Below are 19,062 nucleotides of genomic sequence, written 5' to 3'. Positions count from 1 at the left end.
AAAACATTAAATGGTGTCTATACCAAACTCCAAACCATGCTGTGTGGCTGTGCTCTTTATAAAGGACAAATTCCTTTTGAGGTGATTTATTTAAATGAAATCAGTGTACCGGTCATCCTGATGAAACACACATTGGTTTTGGACCAGGTATACTCTTGTAGTGCTTTTTTAAAATATATTTTTAGAATTGCATTATTTTCAATATTATGTAGCAGTTGCACAAAATCTAGCAACAGTTCCCTCAGCGATATTATTAGGAATATGTCATATAAGATCCCTGATTGTCATAATGAGACAAAGCAATAGCCTATTAGCTAATGTCAAATAAATAATTAGAAAAAAAGTGAAAATAGTCTTTTTTTTTGAGTTATGTTCTAGTGTTTTCAGATTTTTAGGTGTTTCTTCTTTTTCTTTCCAGTCATAAACAGTTTTATTTACAATCAGTACAGTGGTTTCTGTTGTTATACCCTTTCAAGCTTTAAGTATGGTCTCTGTTGTTTCTTTGACACTTGTAATCATTTATTTCATATATCTTTGTGATATCTGGGGTTTTCTTGTTTTACTTCCTCAACTATGACTTGAGGTATTAGTTTGAGGTATTAGTCTGCATCGCTTTATAGACTCAGCCAACTAAAAACCAACGTTTGGATTGTTGTACTTTACTGATTTAGTTATTTTTTACATTATTCATTTACATATTATTGTTCATTTACATACTATGATCTCACAAAAGAATGTAAAAATTACACAAAGCACACAACTGTTTATTTGCGCACTGGAAAATAGAAATGCAATTACGTACCCTCTCTGGTTGCTGTGTTGCAAGTTTGCTTTGGTTTTCCCAATATGTTAAAACAGCTACAATCAAATGGAGAAGAACAGAAAAATGTGAAAAGTTTTTATGCAACATTTGTTTTTTTAATTTTATTTAGCTAACAGGATGGGGGGCTGTAATTTTCCAACTTTTTCTGAGCAAAGGTTCACTTTCTCCTTGATAGAAATTCACAAGACACACCACCAACCAAAAATGCAAGATAAATAAATAAAAAAAGCACTCTGTAATCTCTATTAACAATAGAAAGTGACACCTCAACCTTCATCCTGTGTAGTTCTTTTATAGTGCCTGTAATGAGCTTCACCATTTGTGTTAAATCAGTTGCTATAAAAGCACATCTGAGCTTAATCTGCTCTCAGCTCTGTATCATTTTGCTTAAACACCCCCGATTTGTTGTATCAGCTATTGTTAAAGTCTATATACACATTTTCCATGGCTGTAGTTTGCAGTTGCTCACTATTTCTTGCACATATTTTTACATTTTCTGCTTCATTTAAAGTCACGTTCATCTAGTTACAACAATGAAACAACGATTTCTTCCCTCCAAACACTGAATTATTTTTTTTTTAGCAAATTCAGTAAATATGCTAACATAACTTTTTTTGTTGTTTGTGGTATGGAAGCTTTTTCCCCCTTACAATTTGTGTAGAAAAAAAACCTTTTTCCCCCACAAGAAAGTGATGATTTAGATGTCTTTGAGGCATTGTATAAGCTACTTGCATTTATTTTAAAAGACAAGTACTGTAAGTTGTTGTTTACCTTTTAGTATTCCTGATCCTTTCAAATGTGCACGAAACGGCTCCTGACTATCAGCATTAGGTGATTCTCCTGAATTATTCTAGCCTGCGGTGACTCTATTGGAATAAATCATCAGTGTAAACTTGAGTTGAGGCAGCTGCCTTAGAAAATTTTACTCACTAAATTCTTTCAATCCATTCAAACATTTGAGCAATGTAAATGTTTTAACAGAAACCTAAATTGATTGAATCAACTGACTGTATTGGTGATGACAGCCTGACAGCTCATGCTGATGATAAGGACTGTATGAAAAGGATTGGGACAACTGACCCCTGAAGGAACTGATTAACAGACTTTGGAGCTTCTGCAGGACTCATCTCCACGTTCTGCTTCTGTACGGACCTTAACTCTTCCAGCTTTTATTGCGACCTGAAATTTTGAAAATCCCAGAAAAGGTAAGTAATTTACTGCATCTAAGAAAAGAATCTTTGAAAATCCACGCAGACACACACACACACACACACATTTATAAGTTGTTTTAGTTTATTTATTTTCCAAAAAAGCATGAAGTTATTCTCCAGACACATGACTCACTGTCTTCAGATGTTGATGTAAAAGCTTTCCTTACTCAGTTTTGGTCAATCTTACTTTTTTTTTAATGGTTCTAAGTGTTTAAAATATTTAATTGCTCCTTTTGTTTGAGTAGCAAAAATTATTTTTGATTCTTCTTTTAAGCTTATTAAAGAAAATGATATTGTTTTTTGTGTTTTTTTTTACAGTCACCAGTCCAGAAACCTCTTCAACAACATGCCTCAGCGAAAATGCTCTGTTGAGATAAGCAACAACTCTAACAACTACTATTTATCCCAACCAAGGTAAATGCAGACTGTCACTTCTTTTAGTCTGCAGATTTCTTGCAACAAATACAATACTAAACACTATAAATCAAGGCGTTTTGAAAGGTTTAACCCAGGAGTGTCTAAATCAGCTCGTCACCTGAGTAAAGTGTGCTCCACTGATGATAATCTGCAAGGGCAGATGTAGCTCAAGGGTTAGGAATGAATGATCCTCATGCCTGACCCTCACATCTCTATTTTCAGGCTGTTCCTGGAGAGCGGTCATTGTGAGATCCCTCTGCCACCCATGATCGGGCCCTGCTCTGCTATCAGGACACTTTTCAACAAGACAACAGGAACTGCCACTGGAGCTGTTGGTGTCTTCACCTATGACCTTTTCAATGCTGATTTGAACGACTACAACCAGGTCATGGCGGTAATGTTCTCTGTGCCCTATGATCGAAACCTTTTCTCCAACTGGTTTGCTGTTGGATTTTTTGGCAAGCACAAGAAGTGTGACCACAAACTTTTTAACAGCATGTACAATGGAAGTGAGACTAGCTTTGTCAGAGGAAAGGCTGATGGTTCGTGTATTTCTTATGAAAGTGACTATGTTGTTGTCAGTGCCTCCATGACCGACTCTGTTGAAGCTGCCCTGAGGGTGGATATGAGTGATATTGGCATTTATTAAACGCAGAACGTTACATGACAATGTCAGCAATATTACTGAATAAATTATTGTGATTTTGCATTGCTTCATTAATGCAAAACAAATGTTTGTGCAGAATTGTCTCGGGTGCTTTTTTTTTCTCTTCAAAAATACAGTAAAGATTTCAGTTCAGTTAAATATTAAAACTGAGAAAACACATTTTGTCTCAATGACACAAATATGATTGTGTGCTTTTTCAAAATCTACTGAATGAATACAAGTTAAAACAATGTTTTTTTTTTCTGAGCAGCCATGTTAAACCATTGGACGCGCTTGGTCCTCTTTTTCCTTTTCACAAAATGTCATGTGTCTGCACCCCATGTGTCTGGCCGTGTTTTATTTTGATTTCTTGAAAGAGTAAATTGAGGGAAAGTTGATGTAACTGCAGTTATAAATTGATGTAATTTCAGTTCTTAACAAACAGAAACCAGATTATTTACCAAAATAGTTCAATCTGAAAAAATGAGAACCAACCTTTCCAGCCAAAAGGTTCAAACCACAACGTTTTTTTCACGCAACCTTTCTCTATGTAAAATTATTTTTCTCTGCTTTATTGGCACTAAATATATATTATGATGCGCATAGCTTGCTTTAATGTATAACATAGCAAACGTCATTTTATACTCAAATTTTTAGTGTTTTTAAACTGATTAAACTTCTATTTCCTTTAATTTTCACAGAAAACAACAGTATTAGTTCAAGCTTTTTTTTACCACACATTCTTGTTAATGCTGTTCCGATGACCATTACGGGTGTTTTCTGAATAGTGGGCATTTCAGCTGCAATTATCATATAATGTGAATGTGTTACGTAAAATACACCTTCATATATTTTGTATAATCAGCTTAGCACATAACATTCACTGCACATCCAGGCTTTCAGTTTAAACCAACACAAAAATAAAGCAGATCAAGCTCAGAGACGACTCATCCAGCAATCCACCCAAACATGGAAGTTCCTGGAAGAGAATCACGTGATGAACATTTTAGAGTGTGTAAAACGTGTCGTAACAATTCTGGATGTGCACTCACCAAACTGAATCCCCTCCATAAATTCTTTCACCATTTTCATAGTAAAGGTTTTCAATCACCAGGTTGGCATTGGTGTCATGAGCTGATCCAAAGTTGGTAACAACTCTACATGGAATACCCAATGCACGACTCACTGGAGGAGGAGGAGGAGGGGGAGGAGGAGAGGCCAAAAAATGCTTGAAATTGTATTTTGAATAAAACATAAACGGTGAAGGCGGCAAGAATGTCAAAAAACAACAACACAGAGGTTATGTTGAGAGTCCACGAGTTAACTATGGACAAGAAGACCAGTATTATTGGCAGAGCAGGAGCTGTGAGGATGTGAAGTGCATGAAACAACGGTGCAATCCTGCAACCTCTCAGGATGGAAAACTGCATATGTTGATGGATTTTAAGAGAATCCACAAACAGTGGGCTCGAATGTGATGCATACATTCGGCTCCAACCTGTGCATGCTATAGCTGCAAACACCCAATACTGGCTGTAGCGGACTGGACCACTTGTTCCCACTGTTGCAAAATTTCCCTTAGAATGTCCACAGAGCAGGATGAGTGCCACCTGAAAAATCCTTCCATTGTCCAGTCAGCACACCCCTGTCATCATTGCTGTTGATCTGTTGAGAAAGACAGATAGAAAAAAGCAGAGCATTCCATTAATCATTCGTTTTGGTACTGTTTCACTTGCTTAAAGTCAGACTCCAATCATCTTTTGATCTTTTTTCCAAGCATTCCCAGAGGTCTTTTTAATTATGTTTTTTGCTGTTTTTTGCAAAAACAAAAAAGTGTCATTTTTCTGGGACATGGTTTCTGCACTTCATTAGAAATTCGCCTCTGGGTTGTGGGTGGGCCCGTTGGTGTGGAGCCACCCCGCTCCCCCTTCTCTATTTACACTCTCAGTTTTGAGCCAGATGCCAGTTTGAATGAGGAAAACACAGTATCCAGTCATCTACAAGTGGATGCATCAGAATGGAAAGGAGCAGGAAGCTATTCCACATCACAACTACAAGCTCTTTCAAAAAGAATTTTTGTCTGGTCCTGATAAAATATGATTTAAATAAAGAAATACTCAGAAATGAAATTTTAAGCTTAATTTTTTATGTATGTCCTCTATTATCATAAATATGATACAAGAACATGTTAAAATCGCCAAAAACCTAATTTTCATCTCAGTGTGTCTTTAAATGTGTTCAAACTGTTAAAGTTTAAATGCAACAGCAAATTGGAACAACAAACTGAATATGAGCAAGATAGAAAAATTCAAGATGGATAATAAATGGATGGTTTTGGAAAGTTACATTTTCATCTTCGCTTTGCTTCAACGGAAATAAGAAAGATAAAAAATTCCTGATTGAGGTATTTAGTGCACAAACTATAATAAATAGGACATGCACTGTTTACCTGGAACTTGAACTTTTTATAATCTGCTTTTGTATAAGATTAAAGATTATACTTTATTGGTTGCTTGGAGCAACAAGAAAATAGTTTTTTTGCCAAAGAATAAATCGGCTTTTAGATTTCTTGACCAGGAGAAAAATGTCAAACTTTTTGTTAAATGTTAAAAGTGGTAACCGTGTACCAGATGAAATGTTTAAAACAAAAAAAATGTGTTGTCCTAATCATTAAAAGAGAATATCACAAGGCTCTTTCTGACTTCCTTTTTTGTGACTAGTTGTTTTCTTGATGTGTTTGGTTGTATTTTTTATTACCATGGCACTCAGCACCCTTGCTACATAGACAGGCTCTGTCCTGAGAGAAATGTTTTTATCTGCATCAGACACAAAGTTGAGATTGTGGGGGCCAGTTTAACTCGTGCTGGTTTGCGGCGCCTTCCGTCCATGAAACCTGGGTTGGATTCCGGGCTGCTCCCTATTCCCTTCTCTGCTGCTGTGCCAGTCCCAAGCCCGGTTGGATTGAGAGGGTTGCATCAGGAAGGGCATCCGGCTTAAAATATTGCCAAATTAACCATGCGACTTATCCTCAAGGGAGGGTTGTTTCACTGTGGCGACCCCTGATGGGAGAAGCCGAAAGTGGACACAAAATTGGGGTTGTCATCTAGGATCTTCAGACTGATGTCCAATACTCCAGGTTCAAACTGCAGGCATACACAAGAAGTCAATGAGGCAGAATTATACAGATTTTTAGAATGCTTACGATTCAACCTGTGATTGAAAATCTATAAAACAGCAGATTATTATCTATTATCAATGAGAAAATAGAAACAGATGACACAGAGGGGTTTTCGTGCCTGTCCAAAGTTCCAGGGTTTCCCTTTGATTTTTTAATGTGTTCCTTTGAAGATCTGCCCATGCTGTGAGAGGACATACTCCTGCCTTTTTCAAATAAACAGCATCTCCTGTTCATTAAAGACAAAATACCATAACTTTTAAACAAATATGTGCTTTGTAAATAAGGAAATAAAAGTAAACCAACACAAAAAATAGCTTTGTTGACTTACGTGTGCACCAAGCATTGAAAAGTAGAATGAAGTTTCCTAAACTTATCACATGGTTTGACATGGCTAAAGTGAGAGAATACACTCCAATTGGGGTGTTTGGAGAAGAGGTGATAGAAACAGTTATTGTGACAGATGGATCCCTGGTGGCCAATGTGCTTCACTCAGTATCCACTGTGGACTATTGTAAGCTGAAGCTAACTTTTGTGTCAGATTCTCTTCTGGGTAATGGACCCGGAAAGACAAATGTTGACTTATAAGTGAAAGAAAATCTAGATGAGAGGAAACAATTCACAATGAAACCACTATTCAAAAAAGAAAGAATTAAAAAAAAAAAGATGCCGGTTTCAACAATGAATGTAAAGCATGGTGTCAGTCACTTTGATGTGTTCGCTGCCAGACGACAGGTGTAAGGTGATGCTAAAGGGCTGTCCCCTTCTGACAATCAAGCGCTCATCTCCAAACAGCTCTGTGTGATGGTTGCTGTTGTTGGTCTTCATATTCAGGTCACATCACTTAACGCTGAAAACTGCATGAAGTGAAGAAAAAAAAGAATCTTTTCAGGAGCTAAATATTCTTTGACTGATCATAAGAAGTGCAGCAGTGCGTTTTCCCTGACAGATCTAATGTCACTCATGTTTGACTGTCAAACAAACGCTTGTGTAAACAGAGTGTGTTGTGAAACTTGAAGAAAAATAAACAATATTCCATCTTGCAAAAAAAAGGCTGCAGCATTGGACAAAATTAAGGAACTTTTCTAACCTTGAGTCATGACTGTGCTGAAGTTATCATCCTCTGACATTTCAGTCTGAGCTTACTGTCTAAAAACCCAGCAGAGTAGTTGGAGATATTTGTAGCAAGTGAAATCTGATCATCTGACTTAACATGCTCATTACATCAGAAGTTCTGTTTTTAGTTTCAGCCATGCTTCCATTTTTGCATTCAAAGGGAAATGTTGTATTTGATTCAAACACAAAAACAGTGCAGGAAACTCGTCACTGATTCACAGTGGTGGTATATAGGTGTGTTTATGTGTGGACAAAGAAAAGTTTTAAGGTTTTATTTTGCTTCTTAGAAGACATGTTTTAATAATCAAGGTTAAATTTAGGCAACTACAGTTAGAAATATTTTTTTTTAATAAAACCCTACTATTGGAATAATTATCAAATAATAAAACATAAAAAAAAACAACAAGAAATGCCTTACAGCTCAACCACTGTGCTGAGTGGTGTGACAATTTACTGCTCTTCCTAAATAATCCAAGGACGTGTTCAACACCAGTTTGCCCAATCGTGCCAGCACTGTTGCATTTCGGCTTTACACAAGTTATGGAGAACATTAACATATGTTGTTGTTGTGCAACTTTGGGCATATCCCCTCAGTGTTCGCCACCACAGGAAATCAGCTTTCACTAAGTCACACAGGTGGTTTGGCAGAAATGTTTACGTCGGATGCTCTTCCTGACACATCCCTGTATTTTATTTGCGCTGGGAACCCGGAACAGGGAGATCCAGACTTAGGCATCCTTGTGGCTACATAGTTAGGCAGTAGCGTGACTGGATGAAGCCTATTTTCCCATGTGCCAACCCTACACACGGCCAACTGAGCATCCAGCTGCTTTCAGTACATTTACAGTTATATATTGATAATATGAACTCTTTAAAATAAAAGTCATATTATTCATATATTCTCTTCTCTACTCATAGTCTGTTTCTGTAAACTGCAAACAGAAACTTGCAGCACATGACAGCAGAAAGCAGTGCTGATCATTCATGTGTCCTCAGGCCTCTCTTAAAGGAAAATTTATAGAGATGCTTAACAGACGGATAAAAGTTCCAAGTTAGTTTTCAGTTTAGAAGTCAGCACAACCCGTCAGGGGTCACAGCAGTAAATTAGCTTTCACTGATTTAAACAGGTGGCTTGGCAGAGAGTTTTACACTGGATGCCCTCCTTGACACAACCCCGTATTTTAAGGCACAGGGAGACCCAGACAGAGCTTAAGCAGCAGCGGGAAGGGATTGGGCTCACCCTGGAAAGTGATCCCAGGTTTCCTGTGTGTAAGGTCCTACACTGAGTAAGCCAACCTCTGATACTGATTGGGAAGTAAATTATTTTTGCTAAACGTTAGCAAACAAAACAAAAACCTTGTTTTGATAATGTAAACCACTAAGAAAAAATTAGTTTGACAAAAAAACAAAAAAATCAGTGACCAAAATCAAAGTTTGGTCTCATTAATGTAATTTATAGCAGTGCCCCAGGAAAAAGAACCCAAAAAAGAGAAAGCACGCAACTTCATTAACCTTTTTTAATAATCACATCATGTGTATCATCGTTTAAAAAAGATGAGAGAGCAGATAAATTCCTTATAAATCATAAAAAAACTGTTTAGATCTAAATTTTTTTATATTTGAGGTTCCTTTACTGTTTACGTATTTCCATAGCACACGCAATGAAATCATAAAAAGCTAACAAAAATACAACAATCTGAAAAAGTTATGCCAAAGAACTATAGTAAATTAAAATATTTTCAAATATTACTCTTTTTAAAAATTCAAAGTGTCATTTCTGGACATGTGAAACAGCTTTTATTTGTATAAATGGACCCTTCATGACAGAATTGCTGATTGCCTGGTCTTTTATTTTAGTTTCAGTTTCTAAGAAGAGAAGTTTTGTTGGGTTAACTGCAGCACAGGAATAAATTAAACACATCAAGTAGTGGTCTCTCCCTCAAGACAAAGCAGGAAAAACAGACAATTTACCAACTGCAAAAACATGTTTGTACATGAAAAGAAAATGTAACATGGCAATAGCAGTAACACAACTTATAAAAACACACCAAAGGAAATGATAGGCGTAGAAAACGTAGAGATATATTTTCAATTTGTTTTAAAAACATTGTAAATAAAGCATTCAACACAGAAAAGAACAGTTTTCTGTCAGAACATAGACCACGATTCTCCAGCTGGCCTTTTTCAGTCTCGTGTTCAGCCTCTTCTGTGCTTTGGGCAAAGAAAATGATCACTTGAATTGAATCTTTGGACACTGGTCGTTTTCCATAGTGATCTTGGGACCAAAACCGTCAAGTGACAACAAAGACTGAAGACAAACAGCAGCTTTTTTTATTTTTATTTTTGGCTTCTTTGGAGCAAAGACCATATAGGTAGAAGAATCATAAGTTGAATAGGTCAATTCAGATCAGTTATCTCGAGTTGCTGAGATTTTTAAAATTCAAGAGTAAATCCTCCAAAAGTCTTGAAGAACACAAACTGTTCAAACTGCTTCAATCACCATCATTTTTTGTAAATAGATCCTTAAGATGTGGAAATGACGGCTGTAGTGATCCCTTCATTTGAACAGCGACTGCAGCAGAACCCCCGACAGCAAATCTGCAACAATATTTAGAGACAAATTTCTTTTAGAATGACAGTCACAGCTGGAAGGTTTGTCTAAATTTGTTAACAGCTTGAAAAAATAAGTCTTGTGAATTTTCAAGTTTTAAATATTCCTTCAATCATTGATGACTATTGATGCAAATGTGCATCAAACTACAACTGCTCCATACCTACCTCAATTTAGCATCAACTTAAAAGCAAATCGATAAGTTTTTAATTTTTTAGATATAATTTCAAGATTAAAAAAAAAAAAGATATGAAAAAAATGTAAACCTTGGAGAACCCCTGGGGTCAAATTTGCCTATTTTTTATTTATACCTTTTTTAAATTATATTATTTTATTTCAGAATAAAGATAAATTATCTATTCATCTTCTAAACCTGTTTTGTCCCTTACGGGGCTGCCAAAGCCTATCACGGCTTCACCCTATCATTGTGGGTGAAGGCAGTGTAATCCTGGACAAATTGCTAGTCTGTCACAAATCACACACCCATGCACACTCACATTCACACCCAGGGGCAATTTAGAATAAGTATGAAGCATGTTTTTGGATGGCGGGAGGAAGCCAGGGTCCCGGGAGAAAACCCACACATGCATGGGGAGAACATGCAAACAAGTCACAGAAGGGTCCCTCATTGCTGTTCTGTTTCAGGTCTTGAGCTGAGGGCCTTCTTGCTGCAAGGCGCCAACCACTACGCCACAATCCAGCCCCTAATAAATTGTCTAATTAAATTTAAAAGCCCAGAAGAAACATTTTCTTGGGCTCTCCAGGGTTAAGAAAGTTTTTTAAACTAAAAACAGCTGTTTTCAAATTTACAAATATTGTCTCCAAACATGTTATTTTTATAAGAACTCAAAGTAAAATATCACAGCAGCATTTTTATTTTCTGTTCCGCTGATAATGTAAAAAATCTTTACCTTTACCTGACTATTCTTCGTTAAACTTCGGTAGATTTTCCAAATATAATTTCCTCAACCTGTAATTAAGGGAGAGATGTTATACAGCTGTTCAATTAAGAGGCAAAACATGCAACTAAAGAGTTGAAATGATAAATGTTTTCACTGTGAAATGTTCACCTGCATCTGGGCTTTAGCCAGATGCTGTGGTTTGGGAGGAAGGTCTGGCTTCTGTCTAACAACTTCATGTGAGCTGTTTTTCCTCAGGCTGGGAGTCCGATAAAATGATGGTTGTTGCTGTGAACTCTGGGATACAAGCGAGGAGTCGTCGACTACCTCTCCACTTATGGCAGACAGGAAGCTTTGGTCTGAAATGCTGAAGGAGTTTGTGTCCTCCACTGATGACTCTGTGGTGTCCACTTTAATCCAAATAAAATCAGGATCAACTCAATTAAAACTTCAAATTCCTGTCATGGCATCCAGTTACACTGAATGGTAAAATATTAGAAACTGATTTTCTAATTACAAATGTAACTTTATATTTGGTAACTTACAGACTAATGAGCTCATAAGTTTAAAGTGCTGTGGAAGGTTGTGTTGATGAAGATGATGATTGAGTTGATTTTCTGTCACCACCTCTGGAGAGGAGTGCACAACTGGATTGGCGTCAGCACACTTTGACATGCTACCCGGACAACCAGCAGGAGGCAGCGAGCCACGGCCAGAGGAGGATGATGATTGGCTGAGGGTGGTGGAGGCGGTACTGCCGGACCCGACAGAGTGAGGCCGGGGATGATCTAAAGCCCTGTGTGAACAACACGCCACAGGGACTGACGACACACAGACACGCGCCATCAATGAGAATTTCACGGACTGCAGTGGTGAGAAAGGAAGACTGTTGCTGTTTCCTCTTCTTCAGTTTACATAACCAGAAAACAGCCAGGCAGCCTAATAATAAATGGTGTCACATTTTTTTTAATTGCAAAAAAAAAGTTACTATTATGACTTTAAAATTTGCATTTAACTCATGTTTTGTATTTGAAATTGTGATAAAATATTAAAAGTATATAAAGGCTTTGCATCAATTTAGGAGCGATTCATTCTAGCATGAGTTATAGCACTATTTGTGAGGGCTGCACACAAATAACCCTGTAAAGATAAATAAATGTTTTTAAATTGAATTCAGTTCGGTCAACCATTAATGTTTTGTTTCTTGCTAAAAATTAAAACTAAAGGATTTAAAGACTCACTCTGACAATAATTGTGTTTTTAACATCTTCTTGTGTCCTTTTGTAATAATGGAGGACATACATAAGGAAAATTAAGCTTGACATTTGATTTCTGAGTATTTCTTTTGTGCAAATCCTTGTTACGGTAATCGAGGGCAGACAAAAAAACAGTTTGAAAAAGAGCTCATTTCTGACACAAAAAATATGCTAGGCTGGCAACATGTTCCCTTGTAGATGTGAAATAGACGTTCCTACAGCAAGCCACCAGCTACCTACTCTGCTCCATTCTGAAGAATCTACTTGGAGACAAATGGATCCATATGTCTATGTTTTCCTCATTCAAACTATACTCTGGCTCCAATATTACTTGCCATTTTGGGGGGCTATTTGAGTGGCTGTAAGCTAGTGGGAGGGCGTGTAAACAGAGTGCTCTTAGCAACAGGGAGGGGAAGAGGGGATGAGGTTGCTCCATGCCAACAGTGCAAACTTAGGGGCAAATTTCTAATGACCTGCTGCTCTGCCGAAACTATGAAGATGATGCTTGACGACACAGTTTTTTTTTATTTTTGACCAAAAATGACTTAATCATAATGAAAAAAACACTGGGAGTGCATTTAATGTAGCTCAATAGATGATCAAAGTGGGTCTTTAAAGTTTAGTGTTTAGAAAACCTTTATGTTAGATGGCTGTTTTAATGAAAAGTTCAGACACAAATGCCTCTAAATGGTTTGCAGCTCCTTACTTCTTCCAGGCAAGACACAGCTGACGCCGCGATTACAAATTGCAGCTTCACTGGGTTGAATGTCCATGTAAAGTTTTCGGCCTATTCCCATGAACACCCTCTCCTGCAGCCGCAGCTCTAAAATAAGAGTTTTGAAACAATAAAAAACTGTTTAACCTGTTTTGTAAACCTGTAAAGCATTATATACAATGTTGTAGACCTTAAAAAAAGCTGTTACATGTTATCACAACCTCTGCTGTGAGCAGCCTGATCCCACAGAATGCTTTCCAGATCGTTGGTCCAGGCTTTCTTCACCTCTATGCTAGAGGCCTTCAAAGTATACGTGTCCTCACTTTTCCTTCTGCGGAACCAGATCTCAAAACACAGACTGCCCACAGAGGAATTGTGAGTCATCCCTATGTCATTGGTCTGGAAAATACAATGACAGGCAATGACGAAAAAACAACAATTACATTCAGGTCTTTAAAAGCTTTTGAGAGTAAAGAAAAAGCTCTATACAGCTAAGTAAAATAGTTGGAACCCAAAATCTTGCAAATGTGCTTTGTAAACAAGTTAACAAATGACATAAAATTTAGAAAAGTTGATTGCTTTAAAAACTGAAAGCAAAATTCAGCAAACTTTACTTTTTTTTTAACTTGCAATCATCTTGCTCCTTTGATACTGTTGAAAATGTAAAGCTAAGTGAATTTTTTTTAATCAAAAATTTTTCTAAAAACTAAAATCACTATCATACATGTTCTAAGCTAACAGAATGTTAAATACTTAAAGAATTCCACATTGCAGCAGGTTTTATATAATGCTTAAAGTTCCTTTTACTGTAAAATACATAAATAAAAAAAATCAAACTTAAAAAATGTCCTTCCAAAAATTGGGACATTTTAGGTTCCATTGGGTGTCAAAAAAAGCAAAAAAGTAAAACATGCAAACCTTAAATGACTGCTTGTAGACATAAACATCATTTCCAACATCTGTTTTCTTGGGCTTGGTGAAGAGAATCAAATCTTCAAAGAGGAAGATGCGACGAATACATTTCTTCTTCCTAAAGAAAACTGTGAATTCGTCCTGGCGAATCAGCTGCCCCTGTTCTTTCAAATTAATCTGCTGGGGACAAAAGTGCAAAACAAAAGATGTTAATAACATCTAGCATTGTGTTTCTAGAATGAGTGATACATCTGGAGATCTTACATCACAGTCCTGGATAGCGTCCATGGTGAGTAAATCATTGCCATGGCGCATCTGAAAGCGAACTAGGTCTGCAGCAGCCTGGATCTCAGCCAGCTCCCTCTCCCTCTCACTGCCCCTCAGGTCAGACACATAAGCAGGCGGGCCACACTCATCAGACTCAGAGAATGCATCTTCAATCCTGTCTTTTGGCCTGTATGATCTGGACAAGGCCAGCATGTCCTGCAGCAGCAGGCTGTACTTGCTGATCCTCTGGATCGGTCTCAGTAAATATGACGACAGATCCATCAGGTCTCCCAGCTCCTGCTGCTTCTTCTGTAAAGAAAAAGGCAGGAATATTCCTACATTTTCACAAACTGACAGATGTTTTTTCTAAATGTCTGTTTATTGTATGCTTGTATTCTGTACTATTGTATGCTATACAATACTATACTATACCCCACTACACCTCATACCACACTATACTATACTGTTCTATGCTTCACTATACTATTCCAAAACATACAGTGCTATGCTATGCTATGCTTTACTATGTTATACTTATTACATACATAATTATTATTACATACATAACATAAAATAACCAGCAGATCTAAACTGAAATTTTCAGACTTTTATATTTCTTGTGTTCTGTAATAGGGACTCAAAATATATAATATTGTCAGATAAAACATTATTGCAGATACGGACTGACCTTAAAGATATCATGGCGGCGGTGCAGAATCAGAGCATCGGACTGCGGTTTGTTCTTACTGTACAAAGAGTACAGACCAAAACTCTCACTCTGCAGAAAAAAACAATAGTTAAAAGCAATGACTTCGTTACAAACTGAATCACTCCATGGAAGAGGACATGTTGGTATATTCTCACATGTCTGAGGAAGCAGCGAGCTATCATGGCTGGCTCTCTCTCACAGGCCTCCAACTCAGGTAGGAAATAGTGGTTATGGAAGTCATAGAGCTTCTCCAGGTTGCCAAATATGATCCCTCGCTTTCCTCTGAGGTCTTGGGGAATGTCCAATCTGTCCATGAGGGGGAAGTAGTGGGTCAGGATGTAACCAAGTGAGCGCGCATACTCCCTCTCTGTGAAGACCAGCTCTTCCATGACACGCTGCAGCCTCCTGGAAGAAAAAAAAAAAATCAAATGACTCCCAAAGCAAAACCTTACTACAACTTTATGGTTTTGTAGACATTTACAAACAGAGTAGAAGGAATTTTTTAAATATCCGCAGGTTTTTTACTTCTCTCAATGCCTCACTGTCAGAGATGACATTTTCAAAGGGTATATTATTTTAGTTGAACCTTTCCCACAAAACACATCTTTCAGTGGCTGGTTAGCTCTGGAGAATGTACCTCTAACTGACCTTTAACAGGTGAGGTCAACAAAGAAAATGAATTAAAAAATGAAAATGAGCAGGGACATTTTTCCAAACAAATCTCATAAGTAAAAAAAGTTTAATGATATCTCACTCCATGAAAAAAGTGCTAATATGATGTTCAGATTAAGGCAAAGACTTTAAAAACTTAATGGCGTTATTTTAAAAAAGTATTTGTGTTTAAAAAGCAGGTGTTTGTTCTTAAACTAAAGTCTGCACATTCTGCTTAGCTGGTGTTTGCTGTAATCTTTGGTATAAATACAGAATTATAGACTATTTTTTGTCACTTGCAGATCAAGATGACGGAATTATTGACAGACTAACACGGTAGGAGTTTGTTCTTAAGAAACAAAAAACAAAAAATTACTAAAGAGGCAAAAGATAATACCTGTGGCTCTTCATTGTCAGCTTAGAGACAGAACAGAATCAATAAAATCATTTTACATTTCACAGCAACTTTAAAATACTGCATGAAAATATTACTTTGCATAATAAACATCTGAAATTTGAAGTTTTTTTTTAAATCTGTATGTAAACCTTCACACTTACAGAGCACTGCTTGAACTCTCATGTGGCTTTGCCAAACAAAATGATCCCTCACATCCTTGGCCAGGCAGACTGGAGTTTTGGCAACACACGGCCCTGTTTCCTCCTAAAGCCCCCTGGTCACTCGCGCAGGAGTCCTCTGAACAGAAGCTCCCATGACGAGAGATCTGAAACTTCTGAGCTTCCTGGAGGATTCGACACGATGGCTGACCATGGTGGGAACAAGAGGAGGGTGGTGGAGTCCTCTGTTCAGGAGAAGTGGAGGAGTCAGCTGTGATGACTCTAGCGTTGCTTAAATCCTGGCTCACTGATCTACGTCCCCAAGGAAACCACTGGCAGCCAACATTGTGGGACTGAGACAGAGCAGCAGCATCCCTCTCACTCCTGGCTCTGCTCAGCTCTCTCCGTCTCGTCCCCTTTTCATTTTTTCTTGAAGACCTGTCAGAAGTTCAAAAGGTAACTTAAAATGGTAAGTGAAATATATATTTGATTTAAATTTTAAGGACATCACTCAAATAATCCATTGCGCTATAGTAAAACTGTTTTCGGTGTTCTTCTAATTATGATGATGTCATTTTTAGCCAAAATCAAAGAAAACCTGTGTCATTTCTAGGACATAGTTTCTGTGGAGCAGCAGTTGTTTACTAGAAATACACCTCTGAATTGTGGGCGGGACTGTTAATACAGAGCAACCACCACCCCTTCCCCTCCCCATTGCTGAAAGCTCTCTGTTTACACTCTCTTCCGTCCCTCACACCACCAACCTAACATTACCGGTGCAACAAAAATGGTGGGCAATATCAGAGATATCCAGCCGTACAGTTTAAATCCAGATGCCAGCTCGGACAAGGAAAACAAAGATGTACATGGATCTAGTCGTCTACAAATGGATGCATCAGATAGGAGCAACGCAGGCAGCTTGTGATGCCACAACTACAATCTTTTTTCCAAAGGCATGTTTTCAGCTGCTTCTGATTTACAACAATTTGAATTAAAAAAGAAATACTCAGAAATGCAATTTTCAGCTTGATTTTCTAAATATATGTACTCCATCATCAGAAAAATGCCACAAGACCATGTTAAAATCAGCAAAACTGAAGTCTTATCGAAGTGGGTTTTTAATAACCTATCGGGGCCTTAGACCAGTCACACGCACATACACACACATGCACTCACACACTGAAGGAGGAGGGTTTGGGGAAGAGACAGAGGGAAAAATTGTGTGCCTTGTCTAGGCTACCCCACCTTGGTGGGACACAGCCTTGGTAAATTAAAAAAAAAAAATCGGGGTTGTTACCTGTGATGTGACTGTGGAGTGATCTGGGACTCCTGGCAGATTTTACTTCTGCTGTTTTCCTCAGGTTTGATGTTACAGCAGGCTGCAGTTGAACTGGGGCTGCTGTCGCAGAGGGTGGGCCTCCTTTCCTTTAGATCTCCACATCCTGACACAACACCCTCCCACTGCGGTCGCTCAGGTCCAAAGCTTGATTGTACCACCAAGCTTTGTCCACCAGGAGGTTCATTCTGAACATTGGTACATTCCACATCCACAAAATGACCAGCACACCACCGGTTAAAATGTGCTTGTTGATAGTAAAGTTCATCCATCTCTTGCATCCTCTCCTGGAGCTGCTGCTGGGCTTTCTGACATATCAGCCAGGCAGCATTCCAGACCCGCATTCCCCGAGAACTCCGCAGGGAGCTGGCCTGGGCCTTTACCTCCTGGAAACTCTCAGAGCTGAAATGCCGGAACCTTTCTTGGAAAGCCTGAAGAATGAAGCTGTCAGTAGAAGGTGCTGATTTGTTAGTGGAGATTGGATCTGAGTTTTGATTTGCATGGATTTCGGGCTGACAACTATCTGTCATGCTCACACCAGAGTTCTGGCTTTGCTGCAGTGGCTGAGTGCTTGTATGATTGACCTGTGAGGTTCTGTTGGCATCTTGTTTTTTGTGGATTCTGGGTCGACTTTGGTTCAAGTAATCAGTACATTCAGTGGCCAGCATTGTAGCCTGTGAACAGATCGATGAATTTACAAAAATACTAGTGAAGAACTGTTTTTTTTTATATAGGTCATGCTTATTTAAAGAAATGTGTTGCGCATTGTGTGAAATTCAGTATTAGTTTTACCTGCTCACAGAAGTCGCACACATTAACCATGATCTGCAGCTCACGTCCACATTGCTCTGCTCTGCCCAAGAAATCCTCAAGATTAGCTTTAAAAGAGCAAACATAAGCCCCAAAAATCTCAGTCTCTGGGTGGGACAACCCATTTTTCTGGAGCCTTTCTGCCTCTGATAGTAGGGGCGCTGCATGATGTCTTCGGTCCTGGCAAGGACAGAAATTTGAACTGACAAAGCTGCATTAACAAAACGGGGCAAACAAACAAACAAACAAACTTGAACTCACGTTGGCTTCAATCAAGAAACTTGTGAAGCTGTTAAGAATCTGTTCCATCCTGTCACCAGATTCTTCAACTGATTTAGCCTCCAGCAGGTGGCGCTCTCCCTCCTGGTTAAACCACTGCTGAATCTGTCTGAGGTGTCCCTCTATCTCTCTGAGTGGCAGCAGATACTCCAGATGTTCCAGTGTCATGTTGGTCTTCTGGACTAGGATGTGAGCTTGCTCCTCTACGTAGTTGTACAAGCAGGTCACTGAATCCACTGCATCACTACAAGAAGAAAAATAAATTAAAAAGAACTAATAGTTTCGTAAAGCATTTTAAGTATTCATAGAAATTGCCAGCCTTGGAGCTTTGCTTGCTCAGGAAACAATTGTTCTAATAGGTAAAACAGCACAATCCTGTTGAGTTTGTCAGCATGTTCTAATATTTAGATTAAGATGGTCTTACAGTGCTGCTAAGAGCTAGAGTTTTACATTTACCTGAGGTCTTCACATTGAGGATATTTTAAGTCACTTTCCTTCCTCAGTCTAGCCAGAACAGCCCCGCCTTCTCTCTGCAGGCTAACCAATCGGCTATCCTCCAAGACGTCCCTAATCAGAGTCTTCCGGTTCATCATGCATTGCTGCACAGCCTGTTAGACAAAAATAATTGCGTCTTTATGCAAAAATGATTCTGCTATTTAGTCATGATTTTTTCC

The 19,062-nt window shown here is 38.2% G+C and overlaps 3 protein-coding genes across 8 annotated transcripts in view; 1 reads left to right on the top strand and 2 right to left on the bottom strand.

The window, feature by feature from the left end:
• Positions 1 to 1,899: 1,899 nt before the first annotated feature.
• LOC101165635 (DELTA-thalatoxin-Avl1a) lies at positions 1,900 to 3,273 on the top strand. The gene is made up of 3 exons (XM_004070350.4): positions 1,900 to 2,028; positions 2,353 to 2,448; positions 2,674 to 3,273. Exons 2-3 carry the CDS (start codon positions 2,381 to 2,383, stop codon positions 3,098 to 3,100), a joined length of 495 nt encoding a protein of 164 aa, XP_004070398.1. The 5' UTR covers positions 1,900 to 2,028; positions 2,353 to 2,380; the 3' UTR covers positions 3,101 to 3,273.
• A 753-nt stretch (positions 3,274 to 4,026) lies between these two features.
• Positions 4,027 to 7,100, bottom strand: LOC101174022 (protein-glutamine gamma-glutamyltransferase 2-like). Its single transcript, XM_020704339.1, is given in 8 exon segments — positions 4,027 to 4,076; positions 4,150 to 4,282; positions 4,596 to 4,642; positions 4,644 to 4,762; positions 5,855 to 5,894; positions 6,146 to 6,240; positions 6,394 to 6,478; positions 7,003 to 7,100. Coding segments are annotated over 8 exon segments (660 nt in total). The 3' UTR covers positions 4,027 to 4,033.
• Positions 7,101 to 8,887: 1,787 nt separating this feature from the next.
• LOC101173785 (rho guanine nucleotide exchange factor 40) overlaps positions 8,888 to 19,062 on the bottom strand; it is a 29,293-nt gene continuing 19,118 nt past the window's right edge. Inside the window, exons 10-24 of one of the 6 annotated variants that reach the window (XM_011476876.3) lie at positions 18,845 to 18,996; positions 18,371 to 18,632; positions 18,092 to 18,289; positions 17,261 to 17,973; positions 15,967 to 16,401; positions 14,913 to 15,162; positions 14,737 to 14,826; positions 14,046 to 14,357; positions 13,788 to 13,961; positions 13,091 to 13,268; positions 12,861 to 12,977; positions 11,444 to 11,719; positions 11,070 to 11,308; positions 10,911 to 10,969; positions 8,888 to 9,986 (exon numbers count right to left, since the gene is read on the bottom strand). In XM_011476876.3, the coding sequence (XP_011475178.1) occupies positions 10,931 to 10,969; positions 11,070 to 11,308; positions 11,444 to 11,719; positions 12,861 to 12,977; positions 13,091 to 13,268; positions 13,788 to 13,961; positions 14,046 to 14,357; positions 14,737 to 14,826; positions 14,913 to 15,162; positions 15,967 to 16,401; positions 17,261 to 17,973; positions 18,092 to 18,289; positions 18,371 to 18,632; positions 18,845 to 18,996 (3,435 nt within the window). In that variant the 3' untranslated portion in view covers positions 8,888 to 9,986; positions 10,911 to 10,930. Of the gene's footprint in view, positions 9,987 to 10,910; positions 10,970 to 11,069; positions 11,309 to 11,443; positions 11,720 to 12,860; positions 12,978 to 13,077; positions 13,269 to 13,787; positions 13,962 to 14,045; positions 14,358 to 14,736; positions 14,827 to 14,912; positions 15,163 to 15,966; positions 16,402 to 17,260; positions 17,974 to 18,091; positions 18,290 to 18,370; positions 18,633 to 18,844; positions 18,997 to 19,062 lie in introns of those variants that run through there. The other 5 variants (XM_011476874.3, XM_011476877.3, XM_011476879.3 and 2 more) reach the window with 5 other exon arrangements.

This window comes from Oryzias latipes, chromosome 7 (assembly GCF_002234675.1).
Source record: "Oryzias latipes chromosome 7, ASM223467v1".
Taxonomy (NCBI): domain Eukaryota; kingdom Metazoa; phylum Chordata; class Actinopteri; order Beloniformes; family Adrianichthyidae; genus Oryzias; species Oryzias latipes.
Note: the sequence above shows the minus strand (reverse complement) of the source record. Positions and strands in the feature narration are given on the sequence as shown.